The sequence below is a fragment of the Protopterus annectens genome, chromosome 2.part0, assembly GCF_019279795.1.
Source record: "Protopterus annectens isolate FY-2018-M chromosome 2.part0, PAN1.0, whole genome shotgun sequence".
Lineage (NCBI taxonomy): Eukaryota > Metazoa > Chordata > Ceratodontiformes > Protopteridae > Protopterus > Protopterus annectens.
In genome coordinates, this window is record NC_056728.1 from 1,419,919,315 (window position 1) to 1,419,944,014 (window position 24,700).

Sequence of the window (24,700 nt, forward strand, 5' to 3'; positions counted from 1 at the left end):
TCCCAGATCCTAGAACAGGAATTGAAATGCCTGATGTTGTCTCTCCAGTCAGTTGTGGCAATGGATTCTATCAATACATCAGAAGCATCATCTTGGCAAGTCCAGGCCATCTACTTAGAACTTTCCTACACCTCTAGCACTGTTCTTTATGCAAGTTCATTGTTTTCCACCTGCATTCCTATATGTGTGCTCCTCTAAACATCTGAGATGAGTCACCTCTCTTCATTCTTGTTATGTCCAGTCTAAGGAAAGTCAAACTCTTATTGTCCCACAACCTGCTTACTTTGTAAACCTGGAAAACTATATATTTTTGATGATAGAGTATCTATCCATCACAACTCATCAGCCCTCTCCCAGTATCCCTCTATTTCTATAACACTTTGCAATGCTAAATGTTTTTTCTAGAGTTATCAGAGTCTTGCCTTTGTCTGCAGCAGTTTTACCCTTCAGGCTCATCCTACCACTCTCACTACCTGCCTCCTATCCTTTTGATCCCTTCATCCCATCCATCACCCTTTCTTCTGTCAGCCTTTTGCCAGACTGCTTTAGTTTTGGTGTCATTCTTGCTCCAGATATGTGAATCATGGGTTTCCTACTTATTCAGCCTCTTTTGCCTTAAAGACATCCTCATTCCTGGTTTGGTTAATCCTTTTCTAATCTTTAACTTGTGTCTCATCACTGTCACTAGTTTTTGTAAATCCTGTTACAATTCTCCTCGCCTTCCTCAGTGTCCTTCTACATACCTTGTTTGCATCCTTATTGTTGACCTCGTTTCTGCCTTTATGGATATAAATGAACAGGACAGTCAGTGAATTCACCTGTATCTTCTTAGGTTATATCATCACCGCTTCTTCTACACTCTGAATCACCTGCATGGCCAGCATCTTCCATGTAACCACAAATTCTTCAAACATTTCTCCAACCTGCACACACAAAGTCCAACAGTGCTGTCCCTCTCTGCTGATCTTTTCTTTCTTCTGTTGCTTATATTTGTTTTAAAAAGCCGCTGCTTAGCTTTTTTTTTCTTTACTTCCAGCAACATACTTGATCTGGAATATTTACCCTGATCTGCTATGCATATTTTCCCTGATCTTCTATGCATATTGATTTTAGCTTTATGTATGAAATTGAAAATCTAAACACAGATTTTATATGCATTTACTTAAAAGGTCAAACCTCTAAAAATACAATAATTTATACAAAGAATGTATTTGCTGGGTGAAGTATTCTATAGTCCCCAAATCCTTATAAATTAATTGTTCCAGTTTCAATTTCATGCAAGTAAAAACATAACAAAGAGTATTTGAAACCCAGTGAACACCTGCATTGTCCCTGTACTCACAAGTTAATTATTCTAATGCTGAAGTCATGAAAATTTAGGAATAAAATGAAATATCCATTTCCTAATGTCATTTTATATGAGTTTTAGGAAGTGTATATCTTTTGCCAACCAGAATTTCATATTTGTACATTTAAAAGTCAGATTGTTGCTTGCTGGCTTTATGTGCTACATTCCTGCTATAGTACAATCCATCTGTTCTGTTATGTCTTGCCCTTCTCAGTACTTTCCCCGTTTGCCTTATTGGTGCTGATGCTCTATTCCCGAATAATTAATGTTTTAGACTTTGCTAGGGGTGGTTTGAATGACATTAATTTAGTCAGTCTTAAGCCTAATACATCTAATTCTTTCTATAATTTGAACAATGTTTTCTCCTTCCCCACTTGCTTACTTAGCCTAGCTTTACTTGTAGTTTATATAGTTGTGTTGTACTAGACTTTTTAGGTCATCAGAAAAGCACAACAATTCATAGTACTGCTTTCTATTTTGCAAAGTTGCCCAAAATAACTATCACAAGCTTGCTCACAACTAAGTCTGCCTCAGAACCACTGCTTGTGATCTCACACCCCATTTGCTACTCATTGTTCTCTAGAAACAGTTAGATGATAGGTAGCTTCACTTTTTTAGGACCTAACCTACTCCCTGTCACCTGAAACTTCAAGAACCAAAGGTATCCTACTGCGTATGACAACCACTTGATTACCACCAGTGACCATGACCCAGGCACAGTTCTGCAGTGAAAACAGAAAACATTCTCTGACCTGTCTGCAGCTCTAGCATTAAGAGTCAGGGGCTCAATTTCATTACAAGCCCTTTCCTGCTGTCTTTTCTTGCTAGCTTTTGCTGCTGGGTTTACTCTACACATCCACTGCCTTTAGTAATCATCTCCTTCTGCTTGAAAATCTTTGTAGGCTCTAATGTGCAAAATCCATCAGGATCTAGAAACCAGACTAAATACACAACTTCCATTTTGGCTTACAACAAAGACCATTCATAAAAGAAGGGCATAGCAAAGTCAAACAACTTCACAAATGTCACAGTGTTACCTTTCAAAATGGATCAGAACACAGACCAGAATATATGGTTAAGAGAGAAACAGAATATTGAAAAAAGACCACAGTACAATTATTTATGTTTTTTAACACTAAACACTGGAAACTCTAGACCATCTAACAACTGTTCTTTTTTTTCCAGAAATATACCGCTTGCAATTTGTATCTCGATTGTTACTGTAACAGTTGGCTACGTGCTAACAAACACTGCCTACTTTGCAGCAATGACTGCAGAAGAAGTGCTTGCCTCTCCAGCTGTGGCTATGGTAAGAATACATTTGTAATTCTGGAACACAGTTAAGAATGTACTGACAGCTACTGTTCAGAAGAGATACATACATTAGTCTAGGCTTGTCACTGCATACTCATCAGTTATCTTCTCTAGCTAGATGGCAGAGTTCTAGTTTTGGGTCTTTTTCTTTCAGCTTTTCCCAGTTAGAGGTCACCACAGCAGATCACCTGTCCACTCATGATTGGCAGTGGAGTTTTACATTGTCAAGTTGCTAGTCCAGCACCTAACCTTCCACTGGAGGCACATGCACTCATGCCTAGGGCCGATTTAGAGTGTCCAATCCACCTACAGCATGTCTTTGGGAGGAAACCAGAGCAGCTGGAGGAAACCCACACAACCACAGGGAGGACATGCAGACTGCACAGAACGCTCCCCAGCCAGGAATGGAACCAGAGAACCTGTTGTTTTGAGGCAGCAAAGCAAAGCACTGTGCTACTGTGGCCACCCAGAGTTCTGGGTTTGGGTACAGCACAAAAATAAATTTCTACTTTTTAAACTGAACTTTTGCTACAATGTTTTAGGTTACTAGTAAGAGTTCTATTACTTCTTATAGAAATGCACACCAAGTGTAACTTATACATAACTAATTTGGTTTACAGCTCACTCCACAGCTACAACTGCTTTGCATGATTAGTCCATATATCAGTCATGTATTGATGATAATGAACAACATTTCAGCTATAATAAAGACATATTGCCATGACAAATCAGAATCTACTAAAACAAAGCATGTGTGTGTACAGGTATACAGGCACACACACACACACACACACACACACACACACATACACACACACACACACACACACACACACACATACACACACACAACACATCTGTGTTTGTTCATATATCACACATACATACATTCTCTGTGAGACCCAGTTTGTCTACTTCTTGAAAATTCCAGTACAAACAAAAACAGCCGCACAAACACAATTAATACAGAGATAATGCCACTACACGTTTATAATTATTAATTTATTTTCATTTAAAATGTTATTTATTTATTCCTTACCAAGTAACAGACTGGCCTCCACACCATTTTTCCTTGAGTTAAAGCCCATCATGAAGCTTGAATTAACTCATTTAGTCCTGAACATAAGGAGGCCAGTTAACACCTTTGTTTCATGAGTTATACTACACCAGAAAGCTTTTTACCAAATTCTCTACTGACAACATGCTTCATTAGATTTATTATAATTCATAAATGGTGTGAGTTACAAAAAAAATTAAAATTTGATAGCTCTTTGGTAGAGAATGGACTATACACCCATGTTAGCATCAAAGGTCTGTCTATAGATGCTGATTTTGTACTGCAGAGTTATAAAAGAAAGACTGTGGGCCAGATTCACGAAGGCTTGCATGGAGTCTAAGAGTAGAGTAAGACTCCATGCAGCCAACATGTCCGCCGAGCGATCCAGGAACATCCGGTAGGGGCGTGCAACAGAGCTCCTAAAATGAGTCTTACACGGACAGGGCTTGGATATGCAAATTACCTCAATTGCAGGTGAAAGCTATGCAAATGAGGTAAATTTGCGATCCAGGAAACCCGAACCTGTCCGAGTAAGAGTAGTGTTATTTGCAGAAATGTACGCCGTTGACAACTGAGTACGGTTCTGCAAATAGCAAAACGGAGCCGAGACAGCTCCAAAAAAGGATGCATCCAGTTGAGGAAGCATGCCAATGGCCAAAAATACAGCCATTGGCAATGTTCGCCAATGCAAAATAAAAATAAAATATATATTTTTTTATTCCACTCTCCGGTGTTTAAGCATAGTGCAGCACCATGCAAACACACTCTAAAAACCAGAAAACCAATAATTAAAATCCACAAATGTGGATTTTATTGTAATTCTTAATTTACAATGCAAGGGAATGGCAGGCTGAAGACAACATGGCTTCCGAGTAGAGGTTGCTAAGGTGGGAAGCTCAGTCTAAGAGATGTAGCCAAGCATTAGCAGGCAATCCTATGCAAATGAGGGTTAGGATAGCGAATCCCAAGTTGACATAGCAAATGAGCACAGTCAGTGGAGTGTAGGAGTAGGATAAGGGAAGTAACAGAGTAGAAGATAGGTGACATCAAGAGGGGGGGGGGTATGTATGAAAAAAGTGAAGCTCATTGGAGCAGAGTGGCATGTGTCTGCTGTCAGTTACACATCACTGGAAGAGGTGTGTCAACAGGTAGCCTAGCTAAAGGCAAGAAATTGAAGATATATGCTGTGAATAACAGTAAAGTTTCTTGTTGAAGTGCCTGCAATGTGTATGCGCGCGGGTGCACGCCTGTACATCCGAGTAAGACTGTGTGTGCCTGTGTACGCCTGTGTGTGCACGTTTAAGCCGGAGTAAGCATGTTTAAGGCTGTTTCAAGTTGTGTAAGCACGTTTGCACTGGTATGCGTGCATTTTAACAAGAATAAGTAAGTTTTAGTCTGTGTAAGCATGTGTGCGTGCGTGTTTGAGCTTGTGTGCGTGGCGCTGCCCCCCTGAGGAAACAGAAAGGGAAAAGGAAGCACAACAAATAGTAGGAAGTTAACCAGGGAGTACTAGCAGAGCTAGCAAGTGAAAACAATCAGAATCAGGCAATTACATAGGCAGTACACTAGCCCAGTCCAGCCCAGCCCAGCACTTAAAACTCTGCAAACAACATTCCACTATGTTTCTCTCAAGAGACACTGCAACACTGCAGTAAGCTAATAGAAGTGAAACTGAAAAAGCTTTACTGAGACAAAGAAATGTTAGGGGCTGCCATTGGTGTTATAAGGTGACATATGCAACATGCTGAGGGTGGTGACAATGCGAATGCTGCTGGACAACCCACAGTGAGGAAATGGAGAAGAGTGTACAGGCCCAGGGTAACCTATCAGGGGCTGCATGAGCTGGAGATTGTGGCACGCTATAGAGTGGACAGAGACCTCTTGCAGCAAATTGTTGAGCTGTGCAGGCCACGCCTCACACACAGAACCAACAGAGGGGAACCCATCCCAGTGGAAACCAAGTTATATGTTGGCCTAAGAATATTAGCAACAGGTACCTTCCAGAGAACAACTGGTGATATGATGGGGATATCACAGGCATCAGCATCCAGGGTACTGCACCAGTTCCTGGATGCCATGTCAGCACATGTCGGTGATCATGTATATTTCCCCAATTCCCGTGAGGTATTGGCCAGCAATATGCATCTCTTCCAGCAAATAGCGGAATACCCTGGGGTAGTGGGTGCAACAGACTGCACACACATATGCACCAAAGCACCAGCTGGTAAGCAGGGTAGGGTCTACCTCAACCAGAAGGGCTTCCCCTCCATCAACTGCCAGGTCATGTGTGATGCCTAGGGCATAATACCAAATGTGTGTGCTGGCTGCCCTGGAAGCTACCATGATTCCCATATCTGGCATCTGACACAGCTGTACCAGACATTTGCCAGTGGGGACATCCCTCATGGTCACTTAGTGGGGGATGCTGGCTATGCACTGGAAACGTGGCTGATGACACCCATAAGAAACGCACACACCTGAACAGGAACGCCATAATGAGGCACACGTGCAAACACGAAATGTAATCAAGCGTGTGTTTGGCCTGCTCAAGTCACAGTTCTGGTGCCTGGAGACATCTGGTGGAGCCTTGCAGTACTCAACAACGACATGTACCCAAATTGTCATGGTATGTGTTATGTTACATAATATGATCCTGCGAAAACAGCTACAGCAGGAGCAGCATAGGCCCAGGCCAAACAGCCCCCCACCATTGCCAAGGCCATCACAGGCAGTGCGTGACTCAGAGGAGGAAAAACCTGAACCTGCCCCAGTAGGCAGAAGGAGGCGTGCCCAGTATGCTTTGGCCTTGGCAAAGAGGCAATGCATAGCACATACACTGGCTCATTAGGAACCCTGGAAATTATACCTCTGTCTGACTCGCACATATAGTAAAAGGGATACCTAACTTGACACTACCTGTATCCAAACATGTACAGGGAGTGCAGTATGTGCATCCGACATAGGCAGCCCTGCAGCACCACCTGAGGTATGATTGCCATGTGTTAAGTAATATAAAGCAGTGCTAAACAGCTTTCACCACCATTTAGTATATGTAAAGCAATTGCACACACTAACACTAACACAACTGTGGTCAATGTTGAGCAATATTGGGCAATGTTCAGCAATGTTGGTTAATGTTGAGCAATGTTGGACAAGCTTGGTCTACGTTGGGCATAGCTGAACAAAAGCCAACATGCTCATATTTGCTCTACTGGCCCTTAAGCAGTCTGGTCTGCTCAGTATGAAAATACAAAGCAGTGACAGGCCTTGAACCCAGGATACTATGCACTACAGTCATAGTACTGAACCACTAAACCATGACAGTATTTTGCTGGTCAGCCTGTATGAAGAAATGTTGCTAAGTCTATGCAAAGTATGTCATGGAAACCCTGCAGGCACAGCATAATTCCTGTCGAGTTATGACACAAAGGTGAGCCCTGCAGTAAGAATAGAACCTGAATTTCAACACACATATAGTATAAATGTTAATGTTGGTCATGTTCACACACATCAACAAATGTAGTGGACTTCAGGCAGCAACATACTGAAAGGTCACACTGGGCATGCTCACACACGGATAAATGAGACAAATGTCAGGCAACAAAACACTGAAAGGACAGACTGGGCATGCTCACACACTTAGGCCATGTCTGAGTACAGCAGTGGGCCACACATATCTGGCAGTTGCATGTGTTAACCCAGGAACCTCTCACTATTCACCAATCCGCCTTGTGCACACAGTTATATGACAACAGACACATATATAATATAGTGGAACCCTGTCATAATAAAATATGATCTGCAGATACTTAGGTTGTTCGTAGAAAGTGGGAAAGCAAAGAAGATAAAAAAACCTGCAATCAGTATCATCAATAAACAATGTGCATCCCGAACATTACCATAGGTGCATAGGTTGAGACTAGGCTATCTGCCCTAAGGCATTTATAAGCCTAGGCCAGAGTATGTTTGGCTTTTGCAGCCCTGTTAGATTAGTAGACTGTGGCTGTGAATAGTAGGTCACACAAGATAGGCATTTTACGTTTAGTTTATTGTGCCTCTATCTAGCAGGGACCCAGAAGAGATTCCAGGGGTAAACATACGATCACCCATCCACTCGTCAAGATGTCTCCTGTAGGGGGTCAGTGGGGGGCTCTGCCTATGTGGGACTGGGATCCCATTCCAGAGTGAGGGGAGCCTCTGGGATATGAGTGTGTCCCTCCAGCATGTCCTATTAATATCTGTGCTGAGGTGTAAGTCCCTGGAGCATTTAGCTCTAAGGGATCCGGATATCCTGAGGTGGAGCATGTCCATTAATACTGTGTTGGACATGGCTGTAAACATTAGGCAGAGATTGCATCCGAGGAGGCAGTAAAGGACTGAGTAGAGCTGGAGTTACTTTAGCCGAACTGCACAAGGCATCTGTGTGAGTCATCAGATCCACTTGTTGAGGTACTTTTGTGGCCATTACAGTTGCTTCAGGTGTCGGGTAAGGTACATCCCAAATGGGGCATTGTATCCAATCATGGGCCTGATGAGTATAGGGGCACAATGACTTTACTTGATCTAGATGTGAAACCTTTTGGGATTAGGTGGGCTATATAAAAGGACTGTCTAACCACTTTGACAATGTGATTGTCAAAGGCAAGATTACTAACTACTCGTGTCCCCAAATCCCTAACAACTTCTACTGTACTTAATGTATTAACATCTATGTGGTAATGTGTGGGCACTTTGTTATTCCCAAAGGGGATGACTATGTATTTAATGGCATTTAGCTGGAGGCCATGGCTCTGGCACCAGTTATTCATCTCTGTGAGACCCTTTTGGAGGATGCTTGTGCCAGCTGGAGAGTCAAATATGGCACCCAGTTTGCAGTCATCTGCGAACATGGTCAGCCATATTCCTCCTGTGTTAGCCTGTACATCAGAGAAATATATACTGAACAAGAGAGGTCCTAGGACTGAGCCTTGTGGGACACCACGTGTAACTGGTGTAAAGTCAGACATGGCACCAGCAATACTTACCATGTGGGTGCTATCCCTGATCCAGTTAGCAATCCATCTTGTGACATATGTGTCGATATCTAAGCTGGTGAGCTTATGTATGATGCCCGAGTAGGGTATTTTTTGAAGGTTTTTGTGAGGTCCAGGTAGGCTGTGTGGACTACCTTCCCTACATCTATGGACCTGATAACTGTTTAAAGAAGTCGACCATGTTCAAGAGGCAAGATCGGCCCACAACAAAGCCAAATTGTGTAGGATCCAGTGTCTGTATGTTCCCGATGTCTGTTTGTATGAGTTCCATGATGATACGCTCCATAGCTTTGCAGACCAGGCTAGATAGGCTTATAGGGCGATAGTGTCCAGGGTCTGTTGTGCCACCACCTTTGTGGAGTGGGACCACTGTTGCTGTACGCCATGCCTTGGGTACATATCCTGTAGTAAGTCTGATACTGAACAGTGACTTCGTGTGAGGGTTATGTTCGTCATGAAGCTTGTGTAAGATGCAGGCCGGGACACCGTCCGGTCCCATTGATACTGTGTTGTCTGCTTTGGAGAGGGCATCCAGTCATCTGTGATGTCAGGGAGGCTACACTCTGTTGGGATGGACATCTGCTCATTAGGGAGGATGGGGGGGGTGACATTTGCACTGAACCTGTTTGCCAGGATGTTGGCAATGTCTGTGGGTTCAGTGTATGTATTGTCATTTTGCAGTAACTCACAGCATATCTGGGAGTTGGCACCCAGGTTCATGACATAACTAAAGAAGGCCTTGTGATTGTCCTTAGTGTCTGGTGCAATTTATCTTTTGAAGTGGGTCTTAGATGAATTCATGACTGAACGTAGCTTCTTGCTAGTACTGATCAGAGATGCCTTCCCTTTTTGGGATTGCGCTCTATCATGTAGTAGCCCCATCCTTTTGTTGTATAGCTTATTTATGGCCAGGGTCAACCAGACAGGTCCCCTGCCTTTGGAGGAGTGAGTCTTGTTTTTATTTGGGATAGCACGATCCATGCATTTCAGGTGTCAATAGAATGTGTTTGTAAAGGATTCAGTGGTCTGAGCCATATTCACCTCTGTCCTAGGGTCTTTGAAGGATACCACCTCGGTTTTGAGAAGTGTGATGTTGGCTTTTGGTAAGTTCTTCACCGAGAAAACCTAGGATGGGGGTGGGGATGGGATAAGGATGTCCAGTGAGATAAATGTATGGTTTGACTTTACCAATGAGGGGCATACCTCTGGTGTGGAACATGGAGTCCCCATGTTGGTGATGATTAGCTCCGATATATTTTTCCCTCTTGTGGGTGTGGTGACCAGTTGTGACATATCATTTGGGTTTAGAAATCCTAGTAACCATTGGGCGAGGGTGTCGGGGCTTGAGTAGTAGTCACCCCATATAATGGTGTCTGTAGAGACCGTCATATTCTCCAGTGTTCCTAGGGAAGCTGAGTGGGGTTCCTGAGTTTGGGTGGGTGGTCTGTAGCAGGCTACAAACTGAATGGCAGTTTTGCCCACTGTTAGTTGCACATGTATGGTCTCTGATGCTTCCTGCAGTGCTACTAACCTGGAGGTGTGTGTATCTGTGATGTATACGGATACTCCCCCTAAATTTGTTGGTCGGTCCAAGTCTTGTGGCTGAAAAGCATGGTATGAAGTATAACCTGGTAGTGCTGGTGTGCTTTTGGGAGCCTGAACCAGGTGTCTGTTACTGCACAGATATCGACATTCCCCATACCGAGTAGAGACTTGAGTTCATGCATTCTGAGGTCTAGACATCTGGTGTTGAACAGCATTACCCGTAGTGTCTTTTACCTTGTATTGTCTATGGAGGTGAGAGGTGGGTTTGTCTTTTCAGCCTTGCCCATAAAAGGCACTGTGTGTGTGTGTGTGTGTGTGTGTGTGTGTGTGTGTGTGTGTGTGTGTGTGTGTGTGTGTGTGTGTGTGTGTGTGTGTGTGTGTGTGTGTGTGTGTGTGAGTTCCTTTGAGAGGAGTGGCCTTTTTGGAGACTGGGAATACACATTAAAAGAGGTAAATTCCTCTTTGGTAAGTCTGATGATGTCAGTATCCCACACACACAGCAGTGGACATTCACTCACCCAGTAAAGCATATAGCGCGGTGTGTTAATGCGTACCACTCTAGAATCATACCATAATTGTGTAGGGGGTTGAATCCTGCAATTGCTGAGTGTGTGTGTGTGTGGGGGGTGTATGTGTGTGTGTGATTTCCTTTGAGAAAAGTGGAAATGAAAACTTCCAGTTAAGCATATAGTGTGTCGTGTTAATGCGGATCTTTCTATTATCATAACATAGTTAGGTAGGGGTTTGAATCCTGCATCGCTGAGTGTGTGTGTATGATACTGTTGGTCAATGCATTGTGGGTTTTGCTTTTACAACTGTATGACATATCAGTAAAACAACAGTATGTGCATTGCACACTTCAGGTATCTGTGTGGCAAATACATATATGTACATGTGACCTCAATTGTTATCTGTGTGGCAAATACATATATGTACATGTGACCTCAATTAGTTCATAGGTGTGAAGCCTGCTTTCTACACAAATACATCTGTTACCATTGACAGTCTGTGCTGCTGCTTCTCAGACCTTAGGTCACATATGTATGTATGTGGCAAGGCCAGCCACTGTAGTGATCGTTGGCCTAGGTCATCTGTGTTACACACACACCCAAGACAGTTTCTATAGAATAGTGTGAGTGAGGGTTTATGTGTGGGCTATATGTCAGACATGTTCAAACACAACACAGTCTGTCAATAATGGCCATTCATTACAGGTGTACAACACCTCCGTGGATATGCATACAGAACCCTTCGTGCTTATGTGATGCACTGAGGGACATCAGCATACCTTTGGAAATGTGAATACCAAAGGACAGATGACATAACATGTGGCTGTATGTGCACATCAGTACCCCTGCTACATGTTGCGGGCTACTAACAATGTGGTACTGTCATGATACTATGTATAGTAAATGTGGATGACTACGCTATAGTTGGCTTATAGCTTTACAGCATGGGTTGGTCAACAGGTATCTGTCTGTATGATACCCTTGTGGAGGATAAGTGTCTCATCCAGAGAATGCATTGTAGGCCACTGTGTGCATTACCAGATCTGGACCGACATATACCTAGTGTGTTTGCTTGTACCTAGGACGGCTAAATGCCAAACAGAAATGGACCCAGGAATGGTTGGCGGGCAATACCACTGGTTACTGGTATAGTATAGTACCAGAAGGACTCAAATGCTATTGTGTATCCTACATCTGTGTGTCAGTTGTCAAGACATCATCTAACGATTGGGTAAAATCAGGCTGTTGAGATTATATATACTACCAGAATGCAAAACAATGACCGATATAAACAGTATCACCCACAGCATAGTGTCAAACCATGTCATACACACATGTGTACCCAAGTTGTAACATATGTGTAGTAAAATGCATACTGGCCACCAATAGGAAATATGAAGTGTTAACACTGTGTAATATAGGGCATGTCACCCTTCCCGTGTATCCACTATGCACATACATGCAGACGGTGCACCACCACCATGTTCACAAATGTACACCTGCAAATCTGTACTGCACACATCACACACGTACCATCCACTCACCAACACATGCTGCCAGTACTGCACACATCAGCCAAGTGGCACATGGGCGGACAATACAGTCTTGGAATTAACACTGGTGTAAACAATACTACATTGATAATCATAGCTTTAATGCATCATGCCTGCTCAGATATACCTACAAGGATATCAGTACACTTTGCTGTTGACAACATGCTAACATTGCTACACTGCTATTAGGTCACCCTGTGCATCAGCACCATGTAAGCCTGTTCCTGCATCATTGTCACAGATGACAGGAGGTGGCACAGTTTCACCATATGCACAGGGTGTGTTATTGGTTTGCCAGAGCCCGACAATGACCCATCCAATCGACATGTGTGTGTGTGTGTGTGTGTGTGTGTGTGTGTGTGTGTGTGGGGGACAACAGTACAGTATAGGTCAATGTTGGTGCAATGTGTGTGTGTATGTGTTAGCCCTAGGTGTTTGGTTTATGTGTGTGTGTCTGCATGCACACAGTTCCACCTTGTGGCTGCCAAATACAGGAGGTTGTCGGACAGCCACGGACTGTACCTGCCAGGACACAGTACCTGTGCCTGCTAGGGGTGCCACGGACAGTATCGGGTACCAAGCCAGACTGTGTACTATCGTCAGAGGCAGAGGGATATCTACTGGACCCATTAAATTGTTGGGACTGGCCAGAGCCACGTGCACGTGGTCGTCTAAGACGGTCTATTGACAGCTCAGCCCCAATATTGCTGGGGCTGGTACTGCCACTACAGGAGTGGCTGGGACTTGTGTGTTGTCCGCGACGAGTGCCAGCTGATGGTGTTGCTGGCATACGTCCACGTCGATATCTCAGCCGTCCTGCATTGTCCTGGCACATGGACATTACATTGCGGAGGACATCAAGTGTCTCCCCCAATGTCTATCAATGACCTCGGTGTAATTACGGATGGCACTGGCAAGGTCACGGATACTGTCATTGATAGCGGTGCTGTGAGCCGTCTGTGCCCTTAGTCCCTGCCTGGTGTACCATTCCATACGTGCCTGTGCCTGCATTACAGCCCGGAACATAGCTGAGGTTGTGAGACCTGTGGGGGCATGTCTGCCAGGGGCATTACGACCAGCAGTGCTGCCATGAGAACCCCTGGACATATGCCTATGTGGTACCATTCCAGGTGTCTGGGTATGGCTGCTGTATGGGGTTGCATGTGCCATAGATGCCACACTATCCTGGTCGATGCCTACTGTATGCTGCTCCTCCGCTAAGGCCATTGGTGTTGAGGGATGTATCGGCAGTATGAATGAGGGCATAGATGGGGTAGACATCTGTGTACTGTCGATTGGTGGACCAACAACAGACCCTGACAAACCTGCCTGTGCCACTACACATGTGTCATCGTGTCCACTATTTGTGGCAGTGACTTCAGGTTCCCTGCTGCACTCACCCAACAATACCTTAGCACCTGTGAGAGGAAGACAGGAAACACACTTCACAATCTGTACAGGATGTTAGCACACATGAACACATGTACACATGAACACATGTACACATGTACACATGAAAACATGCACACATGAACACATGCACACATGCACACATGCACACATGAACGCATGAACACATGCACACATGCACACATGCACACATGAACACATGCACGCATGCACACATGCACACATGAACACATGAACACTACTCAGTCAAGTTGACACACACACACACACACACACACACACACACACACACACACACACACACACACACACACACACACACACCAACAGCAATATGGAACATATTCATTAGTGGTTGATGGTGGAGTACAGTATCACAAGCCAAAGAGTCTTATCACACGTGTCAGCATGCAGGATGTGTGTTGCTCAACAGCATGCAGTGTGAGTGTGGAGAGTCCTTGTTGATAACAGTATACATGACGTTGATGCATGTGTATCGTTCAATGATTGGCCTCACCTTGGAACACAATGTGTACATGGACACAACATTGCTGTGCAAGTCTGAAATGCTTTCCAATGTCCTGTGCACCATCACTCATAGGTATACATACTATGGCTGGATGCACACAACTGTCAGGTGTATAGCAATGAATGCTATGTGTAGTACTGTAGTTACTGTAACTGGATGTAGTGTAGTACCATGAGCCATCATCAGGCAGCATCATGTTGTCATTCAAGGCCACTAATGTATGTCAGACTGGCAATTATCTTGCTCTACCTGACCTACACCACTTTGGCTACATTAACCATTTCACAGCCAGTTGTTACATGGGTATGTAAGGTGTTCAATAGGGAGCATTGCCTAACATGAATGTGTTGTGTGTTGAAGCATGTCACACCGCCCCATGATAGGCATCTACCCCTCAGGTATAGTATGTGTGCTGTGTTGATGACATTTGGGATACTGGAGTATGACCTTATAGCAGGTGTCTACATACGCCACGTGTATCATATTAACGCTAACTGCATATGACAAAGTGGTGTATGTTGTGTGCATGTGTATTGACTCTGCCTATACACTGTCCACTGCAGTGTACCACAACTGGTTGGGATGCTCTGTGTGTTGCATGTGTTTGAGGTGGATACTCATGTTACTGGGATTTGCATAGTCCCACAGAGAACATGCAGAGCATGCATTATGTGTAGGTGTTTTACATGTGTATATGGCCTACAAGTCTCCTATGACATGCACATGTTATATGCTATATTAAATGTAGAACACTCACCAGCATGGGTGCGCTGTCTTGCTCTCACACCAGAGGGACCTACAAGGATATGAAAAAGTTTGTCATTGTCAACAACTATGGCATTGCTGCTGTGTGTTTGCAATTTCACAGTAGTACAAGAGGTGACAGTCACAGGCATACAAATTATGTTCCAAATTATCAGTATTGCATGATACCAGGCTCCACATCTTCTGAATACACAGTACACATCTGATAAATGCATGTTCTAACAATTGATCTAACAGTAGTCTACAGATATGCCATGTTACCTGCACACTCTGTATCTACATGCTGGGTGACTCCGGCCTCCATGATGACACATGTCTGTTGTACTGTTTGGCCAGGAGCCACCACGCTGAGGAGCATCTCTTCCACTCTGGTGAGGGGGGGATGTGTTGATGCACCACCACCTGTGGCAAGCTGTTGTCTGTGGACATCGGAGGCATGCTGCCGGACATGTCTGATTAAATTACTGTAGTGATGGCATACCTGCTCATAAGTCTGGTTATGCATGCCTACATCATTCACCTGATGGACAACATCCTGCCACAGTGCAGTGCGCCCATGCTGGTCCTGGCTGGATCTGGAGAACAGCAGGTTGTAATGATGTATTAGGGCATCAAAGATGACCTCCTCCTCCTCAGGGGAATAGTCGGATTTCCTGTTGTGAGACATATTCCTGGAAGACAATAAAACAGTAATTGTGAGCAAGTCATATATCACAGTTAACATGCTAAAGTACAGACATCAATGAAATGCCATATATAGTAACCTATTGGCTGTCAGTAGATACACACTTTTAATACCACATAGGACTGCTCAGCTCACAACTGCCTGACAGTGCCTGGCACTTACTATATACCAAACCATGTTCTGCACAGCAACAAAGTGAAACCAGTATGTAAGACTATAAAACAGTACATGGCACACTGTATGTGACACAGTGCACCACCTAGCCACAGGGGGTGTATATGAAGCTAATGCATGCCGACATTTGTCATCCATTGAAATGAATGTAAAGTACAGTTACAGTACTACCAGTACACCATGCTACTTGTTGATAGCAAACCCCTCAGTAACAAATGTGCACATTCATCACTATAGGTGGCATACTGCTGTACTACAATATACATGTTGCTAGATATGCACATATATCCTGTGACACACATACCACCAAGGCCATGTTATAGGCATACCCACACACGCATCAGACATACCTACAAGACACAAAGGTATGGCAACCCAGATTCGTTTTACCTGTGTAACATACAGTACTGTGTGTCAGCACCTACAAAACCTCATGCCTGAGGTATGTAATGTGTGAGGACTACAGGTAACAAACAAAACAGTGTTTCCAAGCAATGTGGATATAAACCATACTGTGCTGTTTAGGCCTACAGCTTCATGTAGTACTACAGTTCATATGGGATTTGTATTCACTAGTGTTAACAATCAATAAGCATACATGTACTGCTTAAGCCTTCAGTGGCACACTCCGGTCAACACCATGGGACTATGTCGCACCGTATGCCTTACTGCTTTTCCTGCCTAGCAATAGCATATGTATCTTTTGCTGGGATTAGAGCTACAACACTACATACCATGATATACACAGTTTCCCACTAGGCTATCACACATATACACAACTTTGACACATTTGCCTACACATTCACCATCACACCCAGTCAACCTCACATAGCAAGTAATGCAACAAGTACATGCGTGTGTGTATCGGGTCCTAGGTAGCTAATAGGCTATTATCCGCAGGGCCTATGGAAGCCTAGCCATATGGTACCCTGCCCTTCAACACCCATGTAATGTAGGTTCATGTGCCCCTGTCATGCAGAGCCACAGAGGTGATTCCCGGGTTGTGTTTCCTATCTCGCATCCACTCATCATGATTATTCATGACAACTGCTAATAAGGACCTTCATTTGCTATTGATAGGTGGTTAGTTCCAGAGTATGGTATGTGTCTGAGATGATAATGTACCACTCCAGCATGTTCTGCTTTTTGACATTACAGGGTTTAGATCAGTACAGTGTGTAGCTTGTATGGAGTTTAATCTGTTTATATGGAGCATGTCCAACACCTGTGGGTTTAGCATAGCTTTGTATGTTAGGCAGAGGTTGCCTCTGGGTAGGCGGTATGCGACACAGTGCAGCTGTGGTTTTGTAAGACAGTCTGCATAGGGCATCTGTTTGAGTCTGGTAATACTCTTTGTGAGGTATGTGACTGGCATCTACAGTCACTGTGGATGTCTTCTGAGGTACATACCAACAGGACCAATGTACTCTGTGATGGGTGTTATGGCTGATGAGTACAGTGGAACACTGACCTCTTTTTCCATGGATAACACACCTTTTCTAATGACATGTGGACCATATTCAGTTTACATGACTAGTGTGGCACTGTGATTATCAATAGGGACACTACTGTCCACCTGTGTCCCATAGTCTCTTATCACACTTTCGGTGTTGAGTAGGCTACCACCTATGTGGTAGTTCATGGGTACAGGGTTTTTAACAAAAGGGATGGCAATACGTTTACAACATTGAGCTTGAGCATACATATGAACATCCATTGTTGTACATATAGATATACATATAGGCACATATACAGTCCATCTTTCATGGTGGGAATATCAATTATGCAAAGGTTGAGAGGGATGCAGTTATGTAATGATATTGCACAGTCTTGTGCAGAATGTATGGAAGGTATTCTCAGCCCATGTACCTTTAGCAGGACCCCCTATCTGGAAGACTAAAAACCTAACAAATCATACCCACGGCATTTAAACACCACATGTCATATGCCAGCACTGTATGCTGTCTTGTTTGCCACACACTGCAACCTACATATAAATATGCACATAACAACCTGTACCAACATATAAATGTCCACCCTTCACAAACAGTTGCAGTATGTCCCTTGCTGTATGCACATGTTCAGATGCTAATTTATCAGACACATAAATATCTCTCCATATGTGTGTACCATACACACACAGGGTCCACACTGTTGTAAGTCCGTACACCTCACGGATGACCTGTTGGGCCTTGCTACAACATGGACAGTTGTCACATGTGTGCATACAGTAATAGTACAGGGAGTACATATAGCTGCAAATGCTAACATTACTATACTAGCCCGGTACAGCAGTTGCCAATGCTAAGCTACACATTATGTGACTATCATGCATGTCTTACTCTGTCACATCCAAGTTTAGGTGTTTGCACTACTCCCCCAAACTGCCATTATACACAGTACTGTACAGACCATAGATAACATGTTCAGATGTTCGACATATAATGCTGAGATACATATGTAACAGTTATGTCCCACTGCACACAGCTACACACTAATTTGTCCATGGCAGTAGTTATGCATGGCATCACTGCATACATACCTACCACTGTCACATATGCATGTTTCAGAGTATGTACAGTACTATTCATAAACATCTACTACTTGCCGGTAACTACAAATCTGTTACATACCTGTTACTCACTTTCAGGTCCATCTGTGTATGCTTTGACAATTTTTTTTTTATTTATTAAGTTTTTTACTTAGTTGTTATTATTGGTTATTAATTAAGTTTTTTTTTTCTTAATATATTTAGGTTATAATTAAGAAAATATATTTTTTACTTAAGTAAAGATTTCTTTATTAAGTAATAAGGTTTGTCACTACTCTCCAGGGGTTCCAGAGTTGCTGACATGTGCAATGTAATGACTGCATGTGGGGATAGCAAGTACAGTCTGCTTTTATAGGTATCTGCGCATGTGCATGTGATGCCCTCTGCACCAATTGTTACCCAGCATTTGGTAAATGCATACAGCCTGCTGTGTGGTAATTGCAGTACTCACTGTCATAGCAACCCAATGCTATAAATTGCTAAGGTATGTAGGTGTAGCCCTTTCAAATTTCCAGAGTGGGGCCCATGATTGTTTGCTGTGGACACTGTTGTGTAAGTCAGAAGGTTGGTATACTTCTTATATCTGAAGCTAGAGGTGTAGACAGTGATGTACATGTTGTACTCAGACCTGACTGTTGCCACTTGCAGTACAGAGCTATCAGTGTAGAGTTTAACTCACCCCTACAAATGCTTACACAACATTTATGTGACTATGTAGTTTCTTTTCTACTCATATAATTAACTGCCGTACAAACGTAGTTATTGAGAAGTATTCTTTTGGCACATGAACTGTTTGTGAACTGTTATACTGTGAATATTAATGCACTCACTTCTGCAGGGTTTCTGGTTTTATTGTTGACATTAGCACAGGGTTCACAGGACAACTGGACAATTCCAGTACTGTGTATGCCTACCTACATCCTTGGTAGACCCTAAACACACAAGTGTATTTAAAGTGTGTGGGGGGTTGCTGACATACAGAGAGCATTATGTATTATTGTGTGAATGTTATCTTACTGGACTTAAAGGATTGGTGTGTACCTGTTAGTTTATCAAGGCAGGTGGTCTGTCTGCATAGTTCCCAACTGTGAACCTATCCAGATGGTAGCCAGATGTTATACTGTTATTCTTTGTCTGTGCAACCCACAGCTGTTTTCATCACTAGTACAATGGCATTGTTACAGTCAGTTGCTACCAGTACATGGGTACATCCTTTGGTATTTCTGTGTTGTACTCCTACATAAGGGTATGCTTGTGGAAGTCCTACCAAAGCTATTTGCAGAGTGTGTAACAGCAGGATAGCTGCTATGCCTGTGTGTTTGTGCCTCTGCCAGGCCTATGAAACACTCAGATACATCTTTGCATGGGGTCAGGGATAGGTAGTGAAAAGTGAAGTACACCTTACACATAATAGAGACAGTAAGTGTAGACTTGTGTGAAGCAGTGCATATGGATTAGTACTCCTTTTATGAAGTACAAGTGGTGTCTACTGTTATTATTGTCAGTATTTATTGTGTAATACCCCACCTTTCTGACTGACGTCAGTACTTTTCAGAGGAATTCAGAGGGACACAGCTTAAATATGTTTCACAATCAGGGACATCCCTATAAAGTAGTCACAGTTAGGTAGTATGACCTCAGCCCTAATCAGATTTGCCACCGTTTGTCCTGCTATGATGCTGTGTGGGGGTTGTAAAGTGCCTCTGTAACATTATTTGCTGCTAGAATGGCTGCTTCTCATATCACACTCATGTAATGCATTCCACAACAATTGCTGATAAAGATCCACAGAACAAGCTTTGTGTTATGGCTTTCCTATTTTTCCTTTACATTCAGTCATTGTAATGCATGATATATTTATTTGAGCAGCAGGCTATCATATATCTGCTGTGGCTTAGTGGTAATTCATGTAGTCTATAGTGTCAATGGTCTGGGGTTCGAGACTGACAGAGGTATTTTATTTTGCTGCTGAGCAGAACAAGGGCCCTGACATAGAGTGACTAAGGCACTTTTAAGCAGTTGTAAGCGGGTTTGTGCGGGTTTGCGTGACACTTAGCAATACTAAGCTAAGCACACACATGCGCACACTCGCTTAATCCCACTTACTACTGCTTAAAAGTGCTTACTCCCGCTAACTCCCGCAGTAATTTCTTTGAAAGAAAATAAAATGGGCAGATAGGAAAGTGGTGAAAAAGGGGGCACAAAGAGGGAAAGACAGTAGGGAAACAAGCTCGGGATGTGCAGGACGGATGTAGGGAAGGTCCATAGCTGCCCATTTCTTTACCAGCAACAGCTGGGCATGTGCAATAACTTTGGAGTGAAATTTGAAATCTTCCACCCCTGACAGAGGGGTGAGGACAATGAAGTATGTTGTACTGCCAATTGGAATTATCAGTTTACACGCCCACCGGACATGTGTGCGAAATGGGCAGCTATGTATGGGGTGTAATTTTTTTGTGGGTACAGATTGCCCTTTTTTTTCTTTTTCAGGTGAGAGTGGAAAGTGAGGTAGAGGAAGTAGATATATTTGGGGAGGTAGGTTGGGGAGGTAAACAGACAAGGCAAACAAGACGCATACAGGGGCAGTGTATGACACATGTGGTGGGTGAACACAATTTACGGGGACGGATGTTTGGAAATCACAAGCCCATGAGCCCACAGATGGTAACAGTGGAACTGAGATCCCCACCCATGGGCAGCCACCACTGCACCTTCACAGCCCCAAGGGTGGCTGTGCTGGGGGCTGCGTAGGACGGGCAGGCTCACCTGTGAGACGCGCCACTCTCACCTCGAGCTGGCATAGGGGATCAGTGACTGAACGCTGGATCTCCCTAAGCACCACAGCCTGGACCCTTCAAAGGGTGACAGGTGGCCCTTCTCCACCCACCCTTGCATGGGGGGACGAGCCCCATCCCCTGCAGTGCTTCCACTCGAAGGTGGCACAGGACCAACAGAGGAGGGGAGCCCGGGCTGGGCACCGGACCTGCTGGTGCCAGTTGCAATCGCCAGCTGAGGAGGGACAGGTGGGTCCACTGAGACCGGCCTTCTCATACGTTCTGTGATTAGGTGTGTTTAATCACAACATAAACAACATCATTCCAAATTAGTTGTAACAACATGCAGTAATATTCCCATTAACCCAACACACCAAGGTTCCAACAGTTGAACAGCAAGCAAAACACATGCATATATTGAACAGCAGTGGACATTCCAACAGCATGCAGGGATGATTGGTGGCAACAGGCCACCATGATTGTGGTGTTTAAACAGGGCACATGCATCAAAGTGAATGCAGATATTTATAGAACAATAGGACATATGTCCCAAAAAATGTTTTGAGATTACACATACCTATTGAGTTGTGGAATTGCATTATTTATGCACATACAGTAGGATGTAGAAAGAAACCTCAATTAACATTTTATAAGTACTTTTAGTCTACACTACATTCCTATTGACTGCAGGTGTATATCCCCTACATGTATTATTACACTTGGCAACATGCATTAGGTTGTGTAATGGGTTTGGCTAGTTCATTATATACCTGACCTATATCTGACATACTAACTGTCCAAGATGCAGATGTTACTGCTACATATTTATTGATTGTATTTATATTTCTTTATCTACATATCTGGATGTGTTCACATGATATTTTCAGTTAGATTTGTACAGAACCCTACATTTTGTGTAGCACACTCACGTTTCTAGGGATCTAATTAGCAAGCTACTCATGTGCCAGATTTACTTATGCATGCCAGCCAGTAACTGACTGTTGAGGACTGCATATATGCTTCACAGCTACTAGCACTTCCATCAATCACTTTAGATGGGATTGCCCAGCTGTGGTTGCCAGCATGTATTAAAACAGTACTATTTGTATAATGCAAGGATACAACAACATTCCAAAGTAAGTGACACAGATACACTCCAGGTTTTATTCCTTTATTAATTACATTACACACTTTTCCACAGGCTCTCTCCTTTATTTGATATTACAGCGGATATGGAAGACATATTCACAACATATTATACCTTTATTAATAGGTTAGAACACTCTTTTTCAGGCTCGCTCACTTATTTTATATGACATTACCTGCAGAGATATTATTCCGGACATATTTTACCTTTCTTAATGGGTTACTACACTCTTTTTCTGGCTCTCTGACTTATTTTATATAACAGTACATGCAGAGGAATTATTCAGGGCATTTTATGGCTGTATTATTGGGCTACAACACTTTCTTTCAGGCTCTCTCACCTATTTTATATAACAATACATGCAGAATAATCACTAACCTGCCTGGTGGTGCAGCTTTAGCAGCCTATCTGCATAGTCTTGCTGATTCGCAGCACGGACACCTGCAGCTGTGAAGTAAATGAAGGGATATTGAGACATACCTATCCATTATACAGAATCAATTAGCATTTCTTACATATTGCATTCCATGGCTACCTACTCAGTATTGGGGCATCTTGCATCCCACAGGCCTCCTGTATCCATTGGTTCAGTAGGTCCTGCTTCCGTCTCTTCAGGTCTGCATGGTGTTGATGGACCTGCTCAACAGTCTGAGGAACGCCTGTGACACTGGTGAGGTCATGAGCTAACCGGTTCCAAGCCTCTGCCTTGTACTCCGTCCCTTGGGAGTCTTGACTCATGACGGTGGACAAGGAGCCAAACCATGTATTTTGACTCCTCAATGCCCCAACGTTGTGCTCAAAAGCATGTACCCTCTCCAGCACCAGCTATTCTAACTGCAGATGGGAGCTACAATCAGTTATGGCGAGTATTTCTGCCTATCAAGCTTAAATATGCCGCATTTCCCACACTTTTTTGTGATTGGCCATTTTTGAAAATTCTCGGCTGACTGCAGACCTGCTTAATAATGGTTAATCTACCATTTATAAGTATATGTATGTTAACAGTGGCTGTTTATCCTAAGCTGTTATGGCTTAGTGGTTCAGTACTTTGATTATGATGCACAGAGTCCTGGGTTTGAACCTTGTCATTGCATTTTATTTTACTACTGTCCAGACAGGCTAGGGGGTGTGGCTGTGTTTAGGCAACTTTGCTCTACATTGGTCCACGTTGCCCTACGGTGCGCTGGTTGGCACGGTGGGCACTTCCGCGCAAACCTATTACACTGGGTAAAGTGCTATTTAGCTATGGGCAACTTTATTGCGCTGGGTAAAGCGCTGCTTAACTAACGGCACCTATATTGCACTGGGTACAGTGCTGCTTAACTGCGGGCAATTATATGTCAGGATCCTTTATAAATATATATTTTGTTCACTGATACATAGGCCATTTCAATGCTTTTTAGTAAAATTTTAATCATATATGTCAGGAATTATTTCATATACTAATTTAGAACATAAATAGGAAGGGGAGTGGTGAGACTCGAACCGTGAATGCCTCCTCTTTGTGCGAACGCTCTACCATTACGCTCTTGCTATTTGGCGTAATTTGCATAAACATTCCTTCTTATGCTCTTCCATGTCGGAATTGCTAACTGCAGCTAAGCAATGGGCACACCCGCGCACACACGTGCAAATACGGGCAGCTATATTGGGAATTAGAAAAAAAAAATTAAATGTTTTACTTTTAATAACTGTGCTGGGGGTTTACAAAGTCAGGGAGTGTGGTGTTGGGTACATGGACATTTGAGCAGACTCGCACTTGTGTGTTGACATTTTGCATTTCAGACACTTGCGCGGGCGTGGACCTTTAGGCTACTCGGCAATCGGACACGCACCCTGCTTTCCTGCACGGTCCATGTTAGACTTGCAGTTGAGTCAGCATGCCCTCATGAATATACATGGCATGCTGATGTCATACCGTTCAACTGCAGCCTCCGAGTAAGACTTATATAGTCTTACACGGAGGGTTTGTGAATCCGGGGGTGTATTTTGTTTTGCAAATAAATGCCAGTGATATGGTTAAACAAATAGTTACATCTGTGTAAGTGTGCAAAACTGATCTAAGATATCAGTGAGGGTATTGTTCACCTGTTCAAGAGCTCTCCAATGCTGTATGACAAGAGAAGGGATCATGATGATGTTTTGTGATTGTGCCAAATCTGTGCAAATTATGCATATAATAATTTCACAACATTAGTCTCCAGAACAATTTGTGATAGATGACAAGCATCTTTGGCAACACTGTGTACCTTAATGTTTTGCATAAAATGGCACCATTGGTTCACCTGTAGCTCACATCACACAAC

The 24,700-nt window shown here is 43.4% G+C and overlaps 1 protein-coding gene across 1 annotated transcript in view; it reads left to right on the forward strand.

Moving 5' to 3' along the window:
- Window positions 1-24,700, forward strand: part of SLC7A11 (solute carrier family 7 member 11) — a 1,258,598-nt gene that overhangs the window by 899,979 nt on the left and 333,919 nt on the right. The window contains exon 7 of the mRNA XM_044061647.1: window positions 2,534-2,657. Within this exon, the coding sequence (XP_043917582.1) occupies window positions 2,534-2,657 (124 nt within the window). The remainder of the gene's footprint in view (window positions 1-2,533; window positions 2,658-24,700) is intronic.